The following is an 11885-nucleotide window of genomic DNA, read 5'->3' as shown; positions in this document are numbered from 1 at the left end:
ATTACAGCCTTAATTTCATCGAGAGTTTTTAAGACACGTGTCTCTCATCTTACAAGAGTCCGCGATTCCGCGGACTGGATTTAACATGTTGAGCTACGCGATTCCTCCACCACCACCCTTGCGTTCCTAAAAACCTCACATACTCTCTGTAAACAAAAACCCACGTCGTGCCCAAGAAGAATACCGAAACGCTAGAGCAACCTGGCAGAACAGTGTAGCGAGTACCGTCTATTCCCCAATCGAAGCGGTGCGGGACCAGAGCAAATATCAGCTAACGTACGTAAAACGCTGAAAGCGACCTTTCGATACCGACAACAAGAGAAACAAAATAGTGCCGAGTTTCCACCGCTTGAAAATGAAATGAACCTCTCGTTCACGGCGATATTTTAGTTTCGCATGTCCGAGATATTCGATTTTCTTTTCTGGAATTCATTTCAAGAATTTTACTCCACTCTGTTCTGGAAAATGGTCTCGAGGGTCGCTTCCAAAGGATAAAGCTTTGTTAACCCTAGCCCTTGTTCTTGAGGTACTTCCTTTTTCTAGTAGTCAAATTACTTTGCTTATATTTCCCTCAATATAAAATAATTCTTTTATTGGTGGTATTATTTAAATCATACATTGGAGCTCTTCTTCAAGAAAGCCAAAACCCTAGAAATGTTTTGATTTACACGTCGCCTTGCTCCTTTTTCGTGTTCGTTTCAGCGGTGGGAGTTGGTTTTCTCGAGAAAAACAGTTTCCTGGGAATGGGAACAGTTGAGACACGGGCTAAAACCCTAGCTGGGGGTTCTGGTCCTCTAGCTGAACCGGCTAAACCTCGAGCCCATGAAGAGAAATTCCTTAAAGAGTGTGTTGGCGGTCGGGTCAGTTCAGGGTCCGGTCCAGAGGGGACCCGAGAGAATGGGTTTCGGGTGTCTATGAACGGAGAGGAGGTTTTGGTTCGTGGGGATGTGAAAGTAGTTGAGACGGAGGTTTCGGTTGAGGAGGGTTTCGGGGGCCGAGACGAGGATGTTTCGGGTGAAGACGAAGGTGGGCTTGAGGAGTCCGAGATGGGTGGAGTGTCTTCTTTGTTGAAGATGAGGGGAAGTGTGGGAGTGAGAGATATCGAGGTTAAAGATTGTGGTGAGAGTGAGAGTGTTGAAACGTTGGGAACTTTGGGTATTGAGGGAATTGCTGCGGATGGTTTAGGTGGCGGAGCTGTGTCAAAGAACGGCATACAGAACAGAAGGGATTTTGTGGAGGTATTTGGGGATGAAGAGGATGGTGGTTCTATGAGTGAAAATGGGGGAGACCCAGATGGGAAAATTGAGATTATTGAGGTTCCAATTGAGGATATGAGTAAGAACGAGGATGGGGAAGGAGAGGAGAGTGCGGCCGATGAAGGGTATGGGTTTTCTGTGGGTGATTTTGTGTGGGGTAAGATTAGGAGTCACCCGTGGTGGCCAGGGCAGGTATATGATCCTTTGGATGCTTCGGATTATGCGGTCAAGTTGAAAGTGAGGGGCCGGTTGCTTGTGGCATACTTTGGAGATGGCACGTTTGCTTGGTGCCAACCCTCTCAGTTGAAGCCCTTTGAGGAGAATTTTGAAGAGATGTTGAGGCAGAGTAACTCAAAGAACTTTGTTTATGCCGTGCAGAAGGCCGTGGATGAGATTGGTAGGCTTTTAGAGCTAGAGATGATTTGTTCTTGTGTAACTAAGGAGAATGGAGATGGACTTGATAGACCATTGGCAGTGAATGCTGGAATCAAGGATGCAGTTCTTGTTCCTGAAGGCGGAATTGGGAAGCTTTCAAACAGTCTGTCTGAACCACTTGACATTCTTGCTGAAATGAAACATGTTGCACAGACTATTTCCATATGCAATGCTCTTAGACTTAGGGTGTTAAAGAGCCGGCTGGCAGCTTTTTATCGAGCAAAGGGGGGTTATGATTTGCCTACGTATTATCAACCACAACCAATTCTAGGTCTCGAAGACAATTTGAATGATGGGATAGTGGACATACATGAGAGGGTGGAAGTTCCAATTCAGGGGCCATTTGCAGAAGACTGGCTTTCTTCACCAGTAAGTCCTAAGTTTGGCCAGACCAGTCAAACCACGACACAGAAGAGCCTAGAGAATTTGGATGATAGGCTGTATCAAAGAAGGAAGAAGAAAAGTATTGCTGAAATCATGGAAGAGAACATTGATGCTCAGTCCGAAAGTAAGGATGGGGATGTGGCTAAAGAAGGGACAAAATGGGGCAAACCAACACCATTTTCTACGAATAAGAGGAAGAAAAGTAGCGATGTAACTGATGGTCATGGGGGCAATGAAGTGTTACAAGGGACTAAGAGAAAGGCCAGGATGTTGGGTTCTCCATTAAGTACTAATAGTGAAGTTTTGGGTGTAGAAAATGATTTCAGTGGAGGCAAGGAAGAAACCAGGAAGAGCCGTTCATCTAGAATAAGAAAGAAATATGAAGGTGTCAGCATTGAAGTTGATGGTGGTGGGGGCAAAGAACTAACTAATGATGAACATGTTACCATGGAAAGGAAGTTGAACAGTACTAGTGTTCAAAAAAGTGATGGCAAGGCCAAAGCACAAATTGAGAAGGGTTCTTTGTCAAGGGAAAGGAGGAAGAGCAAGTACTTGTCCCCGCCCTTCACTAATCTAATTATGGGGCAAAAGAAGAAAGACATTGTAGCAGAGTCCCTTAAAGTTTCTAATGAATCTCATATAGGGGAGAGGATGACAACGGCTGCAGGCCACCTTGCTGGGCCCTCTCCAATTCTAAAGTCTTGTAATGAGACATTTCAGAAGAAGCTCTCCCAAGAACTTGGTCTGGAGCGTGACCCATCTGAAATCTCAAGTCCTCAAACACCGAAACTAGATCGGATCGATCCGGTGAAAATTAAGGCGGCCTCTGCTAACAAAGTGCTATCTGAAGTTCGGCGTGCTGCTATTAATCCCCTATGTCCAAGGGGAAACGAATCCCTTGAAATGGTTGGGGGCTTTATGTCCATACTCAGAAGCTCAGTCTATTGCGACGGATCAAACTACAAAGCATACAACAAGCGTCAACCTGGTAGAAAGAGAAAGAATCCAGACTCTGATCCTGGGTCATTGGGTAAAGACCAAAGTAATACCGACCACAAATCACCTGGACATGAATCCAAACAGAGGACGAGGAAGAAGAACAAAGAAGCGGAGTCACATGAAGCTAAACCGAAGAAAGCTGCTAAAATACAAGATGCAAAGTTAGATAAGCCTCGATCGAAGCAAGATGCTGGAACACGTGATATGAAGAAGAGTGATAAGAAGACTGACGGGGAAGCTTCACCTACAGTGCTTTCTGTGGCATTCGGCCCAGGATCGCATTTGCCTTCTAAAGCTGATCTTATCAGAATCTATGGGAAGTTTGGGGCGCTGAACGAAGCGGATACAGATATGTTCTATATCAATTTCTGTGCTCGGATTGCCTTTGTAAGGAGCTCTGACGCAGAAGAAGCCTTAAATCATTCACTTCGTGCCAGCCCTTTCAAAGCTGCTGGTGTTACTTTCAGCCTCCTATATCCCTCAACTGCGATAAAGACTCGTGAACTAAGAGAAATACCGTCACCTAAAGCTTCTCCTCTAGGAAAGACTCTAGAGAAGCCGGCTCCCTCACAGCCATCACAACTCGACTTCATAAGGAAGAAACTTGAGACCGTGAACTCAGTGCTGGAGAACTCGGGTGGGAAAGTGTCGCCGGAGATGAAATCCCAATTAGAGAGAGAGATAAAAGGCCTTCTGGAGACGGTGAGCGCCATGGTTGGATCCCCCTCGTCGTAGATCAGACAAAATATGAGAAACTGAGCATTTTGGGCTCTGTGCACAGGCAGATTTACTGTTTAGCTATTGGTCGATGTTTAGAGTTAGGAACATATGTTACTTTCTTTTGAAGGTGTTTGTAGGGGATGTACGGGTTAATTGTCTCACTGGTGTTTTTGTGCGTAGGTTTTTACTTGATACAGATGGGTTGCTCTTGTTATATAGTCCGTACATGAACTAGTTCCATATGCCCGTTAGTATACAGATCTTCACTTTTTCCTCTCTCTCTCTCTCTCTCAACACTACTTGCCACTTTCATCGTACTGTGTTCTTTTCTATTATATTGGTATAAGCTCTAGTGATCCGGGTTCAATGAGTCATTTCTTTCGCGACGAACGGTTGGCATTAGTCTTATATTTTGTCTTTGTGGACCGAGAAGAAAAGAGGCTCAGCTCCGAAGAGGATTGTAATATGGAAACGTGAGGTCAACTTCTTTTGAATATACATGGATTCCTGTAATGCAATGTAGTTGGACTCTCATATCAATTTGAACAGTAATGTTAAAAGGAATATTCATGTTTTCTTTGATATTTTTTAAAAATTGATGTGACTTTTAAAATTACTATTGAAAATAAAGGTTATAGTTTCCCAAATAATTTCCCAGAATTTTGGCAAGAAGCTATTGTACATATTATTGTTACTAATATAAAACCGAAGTGGAAATGGGGATTGCTTGCCTATTTGAGGTCTGAATCTCTCTACATTCAAAGTTCTGTCCGTCTTTTGTATATTACCTTGTAAAAGGATTCGGAATAATTTACAGAAATGGCCTAATTCGGAGAGAAAAGGCCCCAAAATTCGTCAAGTGCTACTTATTTTGTCTGGAAATCGAATTCATTTAATTTCATTGTGTTATGATTATCCTTGCAATTAGATCACAAACAAACAACAGAATCCAAATAAGTTGAAATTAAAGAAATCAAGGTTGTCCGTTTAGGTCTATGATTTGAAAAAATAATTTTTAAAAATACAATTAAGCGTTTGACAAAATTTCAGTTTGATCTTTAAAATTGCAGGTTAGTCTCTAAAATTCTGCATTTTCCAAAAACTACCTCCTTGCCTACGAATTAAAAATACAGTTTTCTGCGATTTAAGATTTTCAAGCAATTCCTATATAATTCATTTTCTACAATTTAATTTAAAATCATACTTTTTACCTACGAAATCACAATTACAAACTCATCCTTAAAAAAAGCGTAAAACACAGTCTGAAAACCAAGTGGATGATGACCACATATAGAAAAAATAGTTTCTCCCATATGAATGTTTTCACCATGTGCGATTCCACAGGACGCAAAATATACACGTCAGGGGCAATTCTCATAGGGGTTTTAACAAACGGTATGAAGCTCATTTCTAGAAGAATCAGTCATCAACAGGGTCCTGAGGAGTTTCATCTGCCCTGCGTTTGATTGTGAGGACAGGGCACTCAGCATGCTTCGCGCAAAATTCGCTTACAGTTCCTACAAAAACCCTGCAGAGTAGTCCACAAGAGGAATTACTTTTTGAAATACCCTACAATATATCAAGATATAGCACAATATCCCTTCCAAGACAACGACCATATCAAATAATCAGTAAAAATGGATTACATTGTTATGTTCATAGAAATGAGCAGAGGGAACTTGAGTCTTCAAACAAGCACTAAAAGCATACCTCTGAAAAGGGCCAAGACCCCGGCTTCCCACAACCAGAAAATCAGGCTGGACTCGCTTCACCTCATGGCAGATTACTTCTTTGGGATCACCTTTCTTGATCCATGCCTCACAAGAAATCTACAATCATTCCAATATAAACATTGGAGACAAATATTACTTGATTCAATGCAACACAAACACACGCACACAGATCCAAAACTGACGTAACACACACACACACACACAGATCCAAAACAGATTTGCATCAGTACCCCAATTTCATGACATCTAGTGACAAAGTGCTCAAGCAGATGAAGCCCTTTTGCCCTGTCCCTGTGGTTCAGGTTTTTAAAATCTTCAGGCGACGCATAAATGCTATCCATGTCATCAAAACCTAGCAGAAACAAGTTATAACATACCATAATTAGCTAGCGGCTTTCTTCACATAAGATGCAGTACAATTGCAAACTTAGATCAGCATATGGGAATTAAATAAGTAGAACTTAAATGCCACTTAGAAAGTTAAAACACAAAACAACAATATCAGAGAATCAATTTGGTATTCTGCCAGATGACCAACCATAAGAGCTATTCTCTTACTTAGAAATTTAGTGGATAAATATAGAGAAATGAGTAAGATCTCCATACGGTCTTTATCAACTGAGAAAAAGCATGTGAAGATTGATAAAGAAGTGGTTTTTGGATTGGAAAGGAGTTCCTCTATAATAATTAATGTGAATAAAGATATGTATAGCTGTAAGTAGTTTAAGAACTAATGGAGGTATCACAAGCAAGTTTCCTATTAAAATAGGTTTACATCTCAGAGCAACATTAAGTCCTTATCTCTTTGCATTCATGATGGATGGGTCTACTAGATTGATTCAGGCTAAGGTGTTAATAGTGTATGGCTTTTGCCGTATGATATCGTGTTAGTGGATGAAACTACAGCGGATGGTATCATGTTAGTTGATGAAACTAGAGCAGAAGCACTACTAATTCAAAGTTTGTAGATGACACTTTGGAATCCAGAGGTTTGTAGGTTAAGTAGGACTTGGATCAAGTGTACATTGGTAGACTAAAGAAGATTGAAGTACCTCCATAAGGGATAGCTGTTCCTTATCCTGATGAAATAAAATAAAATAGAAAAAGAAGCATAGGAAAATGGTACAAAACATGGAAAAAAAAAAAAGGAGAGAGAGAGAAACACATACAGTCCTGAAATTTGTCCTTAAGGAAATTTGTTATTGTCTTAAAAGGAACTGCAGCTTTATTTTGCAGAGGAACAGTGTAACACTCCAGTCCCATATTGGGAAGAGATGAATATTTCACATAGAGTGAGTGGTTTATAAAGATACTCATAGGTGATAAGTCTCACATTGCCTAGTTACTAGGTGAAACTAGGTTTTATAAGGAATTTTAAGAAAAACTTCAAATTCACTAGTCCTTTTGTGGTGATAGGACAGATGTAGCTAGCGCTTTTCCTTAAGTTGTTACATTTGGTATCAGAACCACCTAGTAACGCCAGGTCATGTGGTACTGGAGTACCACATGACGTGGCCCTGACGAGGACGTCAAGAGTTTAAGGGGGGGAGTTTGTAACACCCCAGTCCCATATTGGGAAGAGATGAATAGTTTACATAGAATTGGTGGTTTATAAAGATACTCATGAGTGCTAAGTCTCACATTGCCTAGTTACTAGGTGAAACTGGGCTTTATAAAAGATTCTAAGAAAAACTTCAAATTGACTAGTCCTTTTGTAGCGATAGCACAAACGTGGCTAGCACTTTTCCTTAAGTCGTTATAAACAGATACTACGAATTCCTTCATGAATCAACAAAAGGAAAAAACCCCTTGACTCAGGATGCAGGGAAGGACTGATCATGAATGAAGAGAGGAGATAAGCAATTGAGGTGAATCTATATAGCCCTACATCCAATTGTACACATGACAGATGATTGACTGTGCTACATTAGCTTTCATTCTGTCACAGGTGCAATCAATTAGATGGAAGGACGATATTGCTCCCTTTTAAATTGTTCAAGAACGAAACTAAAAGTTTTTACATTTTTTAGACAAACTCAAACCTAGACCAAATTTGAAGGACACCAAAAATTGTATTTACGGCCAAAAAAAACACTAGTAATATAGGGAGAAGAAAATTCAAAATCGAGCATCAACCTAACACTATCCAAGCTCAAGTTTCCACAATCACCCGCTTCTCCAATTGACACTTCCAAATTCAATCAAATCAACCCTCAACTCCGGTGCTTTCACCATTGAACACAACCAAACATCCAATCTACCCACTTTACACAATCAGGGCCAAGTTTTACTTCTATAATCCAAATCCATTTCCATTCTACATTTCACCGAATTACCAAACGAACCATCAGCGCAAGTAAAACCAATTCCCTCAAGATTTAGATCCACAGATAAAAATAAAAATAATAATACTTCAGAAAACCTTCAAATTGTTCAGGTTTTCAAACCAAAAACCGATACATCGCACTAACCATAGGCCAGAAAAACAATTAGGTTTCCATTCCTCCGTTTTCTCGGCAACTAAACAGAGCATAAAAAGCAACTATCACAGAGAGAGAGAGAGAGAGAGAGAACCGTCTTCGTCGGTGACTTGGACGTGAAGGAAGAGGAGCTTGAAGCCAGAGGTGTTGGAGCGAACGATCTTCTGGAGAGTCCACTCAAACGCTCCTCTGCTGCTTATCGACGCGTGTGGATACCCCTTGATAGTCGACTCGTTCACTCCCATCATTATCCGAGTCGGCTCGCCCTCCATTTTCCTCTTCTTCTTCTTCTTCTTCTTCTTCTTCCACTCACTAACTCAATCTCGCTCGTTCGCTCGCTCTCTCTCTCTCTGTGTCCTAAGTTCTATCTCTCTGCCCGAAGTTTGTAGAACAAAAGCTGTGCCGCGAGTACGCTTACGGGCGTATTCCGCACCAGCGTGTAAGTTAACGCGTTTGGATTAGAAGTTGCTAAATTGCACCTGCCACCCGGCAGTTTTTTTGAAATGAGGTGTCGTCGTTTGGTAAAGGAAATGGCGGGGGTCAGGGTCATTTTTTGTCCGATTCTGAAATGTCGAAATACCATAAATACCATTAGACTTCTTTCAATTTACGTACGTATTTTACATGCGAAACTTCTATTAAGGTTTTGAGGCATTGACTCAAATAAAAAGTCAAGTAATTATAATTCTCCAATGCATATTCTTATTTAATTTGTGTTTTGATCATATCTTTAATAAATTTAAGGATGTATTTGAAAAAATTTCTGATTGTTCTGATTGAACAAGGTTTTTTTTTTAAAAAAATAAAAAATAAAAATTGATGAATGATAAATTGGTCATGTGGTTCGGGATTTTAACAAATATATTATTAGGGTTTAAAAATGACTAATAACTCTCCAGGGTGTACATGCGAGCAGATAATTAATCGACCGCATCCGCTATCCACAATTATCCGCCTCCTACTATCCGTGCATGAGGATGCGAGTAGCAAAAAATTTATCCCCGTGTGCGGATGCGTATAGCGGTTTCAAGGTATACCGAACATACCTTTTTATATATAATATACGTTATATATATATAATAAATTCATCAAAACGGCGTCGTTTTGGTGTTTAATACCAAAATGACGCCGGTATGGATTAGGTATAGGTTATGATTATATTAGTTTGGTTGACTGTTGCTTTCTCGTATAACGTTTGAGCAAAAAGACAAAAGTAATGTAAACTCAATATATAAATATTTTTAAAAGTTTAGAGCTTAAAAAAATTGAAACATGCCCAAAACACTAAAAACATGTCTAAATTATTTTCAAAATCGCTTAAATTGAGTCATAACAAAGACCCAAAGAAGGCCCAAAAGTTTAAAATATGCTCAAAATGCTCATTACCTAATATGCAGATAACAAATAATAACTGCAATAAACGTACATATATGGTTAATAAGAACGTGATGCAAACACGGATATCTAAAAGCGATACCCACATTTTGCAGATGGGACTTTGGATATTGTAAATAACCGCATCCGCATATACTCCCCTACTCTAGAGTGAGAAAAAAAATACAAATAGGTTACTGCAGTTATAAAAGTTGACATAATCCGTTAACGTGTCATATCAACACCAATCATATTACAACTCCAAACCACAAGGATTAATAAAATTGAACTATTTATCAAAACTTCAATTTCACATCAACTAATTTAATATTTTTTTTTAAAAAAAAAAAAAAAAAAAAAACCCCTTGATAAATGATATTTACATTCTACAAAAGAAAATGTGTGGGTAGTATAACTTTTATTACAACTCCTATAAACTCTTGGTTTTTTTGTTCTTTTTTTAACATGTCCACACAAAAAGAAGAAGGGAGAATCGAACTAGTGACCTCCGCTTTATGAGACGTAGTTTTCAACCGATTAAACTACCCCTTGAGGACCTTATAAACCCTTGTTGTTGATGTATAGCAAAATTCAATTGTGTTTTTAAAAATCACATCAACTTTGAGATAATAAAAATATGGTATGTAGCATTACTCGGTTGAAGTAAGTGTTGTGTGGTGAAAAAAAATTAAATAAAAAAAAATTGACAGACAATTTAATTGTTTAATAGTTGACGTGGTAAGTATTATGTGAATTACTATGTCAATTTGTAAGAGAATGTAAACTTGTAGTACAAATTGTTGTACCCTAACATCACTCTCAAGTTAAGAATGAGATTTTTTTTTTTAATTCTATTTTGAAAAAAAAAAATGGAATAATTTCTAACACCACAAATTTCTACCTAATATGGGTCTAAAAGTATTTTAATCTTCATTTCAAACGAGAAGGTATTGCATTCACCTTCCTTAGGAGTTCGTTTGTTTGGAGAGCAAGTGTTAATTTGGGATTTTTTTTTTTTTTTTCTTTTTTTTTTTTTAATTTATCAGAGTTTTAATACTTATGTTGGTTAAAAAATAATAGCACGTAAGGTAAAGACAATCGGATAACTTCTCTTCTTAAATTCCTCCAAATTCAATTTAAATCTCAAATATCTTTTTGTCAAATAGCATATATTCTTATAACACTAATAACAGCTTCGCAGTTGTCTACGACTCTCCGCCAATTTAAATCTCAAATTTATTTTTTGTCAAATAGTATATATTCTTCTAGATCTACGACTCTCCGCCATTTTTCACAGGACACGCGCATTTCCATCAACTTTGCTGTTGTTTTCCACCTCCACCGGCACCAAAATCAACTCCCCCGGAACTCCAAGCACCGACGCATCCATGCATTGTACCGAGTCTCCCCATCCCCTCATCTTTGTTGTTTGGTGGTCCGTGGTCATTCGTGACGTTTGTAGCTAGAGAGAGGTCTACTAGAGTAGGCACGTGGCATAAACGTGTCACATCCGGTGACTCCAAACCCCTGCTCCACCGCCGTTTAGTTGTTGCTGTTGTGTTATTGTTGTTACTTTTGGTTTGGTTTTTTTTCTCTCCGAGGGCAACTTTGTTTCCCTAAGAGGAGAATGTTGTATTGTCTCGTATTTGTTTTGAAATTGAGATGTAAGTTTCATTTATTTGTTATAGTTTTTCTCCTTTGGAGAGTTGGTTTCGATGCAGTTCGTTTTGTGTGTTAGATTGTAATTTCCTCTGTGAGTAAATTTGTCCCTACTTTTGCGGTGGGCTGGTGTGTGGTAGGAATCGGGTTAAGCGGCCGGACCGAGACAGAGTTATGCTGAGTTTGTTAGTCTAACAACGATGGCGAGAAGTCCGGGCGAGAATCAAGGGGACGTGATCATGCTTGGAAATGTTTCCCTCGAGTTGTGGGCCGTACATGATTGATTGTAAACCTCCAACATGTAGTTTGTTTTGAAGGAAATATAGATGTATGGCTTGTTTGTTTTCCGGAGTTTCGGGGAAATTGTATTCTCAAGGTCTAAGACTCTGTTTTTTGTAGAGCAATTTGCTCTCTTGGGTTCATAAATGAAATTTGATATTTATTTCAAAATAATAATAATAATAAAAAATGACATCTTCTTTTAGATTTTTCTTAAATTCAAGAAATCAATTTTCTTTTCACTTTCATATTCAAATAAACTGCACAATAGTTTATCTTATTCTCTTGCTACACCACTTCAACATTTTTTTTCCAATTAATGTTAAGAAAAATAAATAAAGGTCCGTTTGGATTTGCGATTTCAAAAAGTACGATTTAAGAAAATAGCGATTTTAAAATGTGCGATTTGAAAAAGTGATATTTAAAAAAACAGTTAATCAATTGGCAAAATCGCAGGTTAGCCTTTTAAAATTTTGCGTTTTCAAAAAAAGACCCCTTCGCATGCTGTTTAAAAACACAGAAAACAGCTTTCAAATCGCAGTTTTTTAAAAACGCAATTTCCAAAC

General features: G+C 38.8%; 2 protein-coding genes across 2 annotated transcripts; one reads left to right on the top strand and one right to left on the bottom strand.

Moving 5' to 3' along the window:
• The first annotated feature begins 363 nt into the window (after positions 1–363).
• LOC133859853 (PWWP domain-containing protein 6-like) lies at positions 364–4072 on the top strand. The gene is made up of 2 exons (XM_062295403.1): positions 364–526; positions 703–4072. The coding sequence occupies exon 2, from the start codon at positions 744–746 to the stop codon at positions 3807–3809; it is 3066 nt and encodes a 1021-aa protein (XP_062151387.1). The 5' UTR covers positions 364–526; positions 703–743; the 3' UTR covers positions 3810–4072.
• A 985-nt stretch (positions 4073–5057) lies between these two features.
• Positions 5058–8434, bottom strand: LOC133859852 (universal stress protein A-like protein). Its single transcript, XM_062295402.1, has 4 exons — positions 8102–8434; positions 5758–5879; positions 5505–5623; positions 5058–5322 (listed from the first exon to the last, which is right to left on the bottom strand). Exons 1-4 carry the CDS (start codon positions 8277–8279, stop codon positions 5214–5216), a joined length of 528 nt encoding a protein of 175 aa, XP_062151386.1. The 5' UTR covers positions 8280–8434; the 3' UTR covers positions 5058–5213.
• Between the last annotated feature and the right edge of the window lie 3451 nt (positions 8435–11885).

The sequence above is a fragment of the Alnus glutinosa genome, chromosome 2 (genome assembly GCF_958979055.1).
Source record: "Alnus glutinosa chromosome 2, dhAlnGlut1.1, whole genome shotgun sequence".
Classification (NCBI taxonomy): Eukaryota; Viridiplantae; Streptophyta; class Magnoliopsida; order Fagales; family Betulaceae; genus Alnus; species Alnus glutinosa.
Note: the sequence above shows the minus strand (reverse complement) of the source record. Positions and strands in the feature narration are given on the sequence as shown.

What these genes read in the sequence shown, in the direction of transcription:
- LOC133859853 (XM_062295403.1), top strand. Translation starts at nt 744, where the DNA reads ATGGGAACAGTTGAGACACGGGCTAAAACCCTAGCTGGGGGTTCTGGT.
- LOC133859852 (XM_062295402.1), bottom strand. Translation starts at nt 8,279, where the DNA reads ATGGAGGGCGAGCCGACTCGGATAATGATGGGAGTGAACGAGTCGACT. An exon ending in CTAGATGTCATGAAATTGGG is followed by an intron (nt 5,624 to 5,757) that starts GTACTGATGCAA and finishes GAATGATTGTAG; the next exon opens with ATTTCTTGTGAGGCATGGAT. An exon ending in GGTCTTGGCCCTTTTCAGAG is followed by an intron (nt 5,323 to 5,504) that starts GTATGCTTTTAG and finishes ACTACTCTGCAG; the next exon opens with GGTTTTTGTAGGAACTGTAA.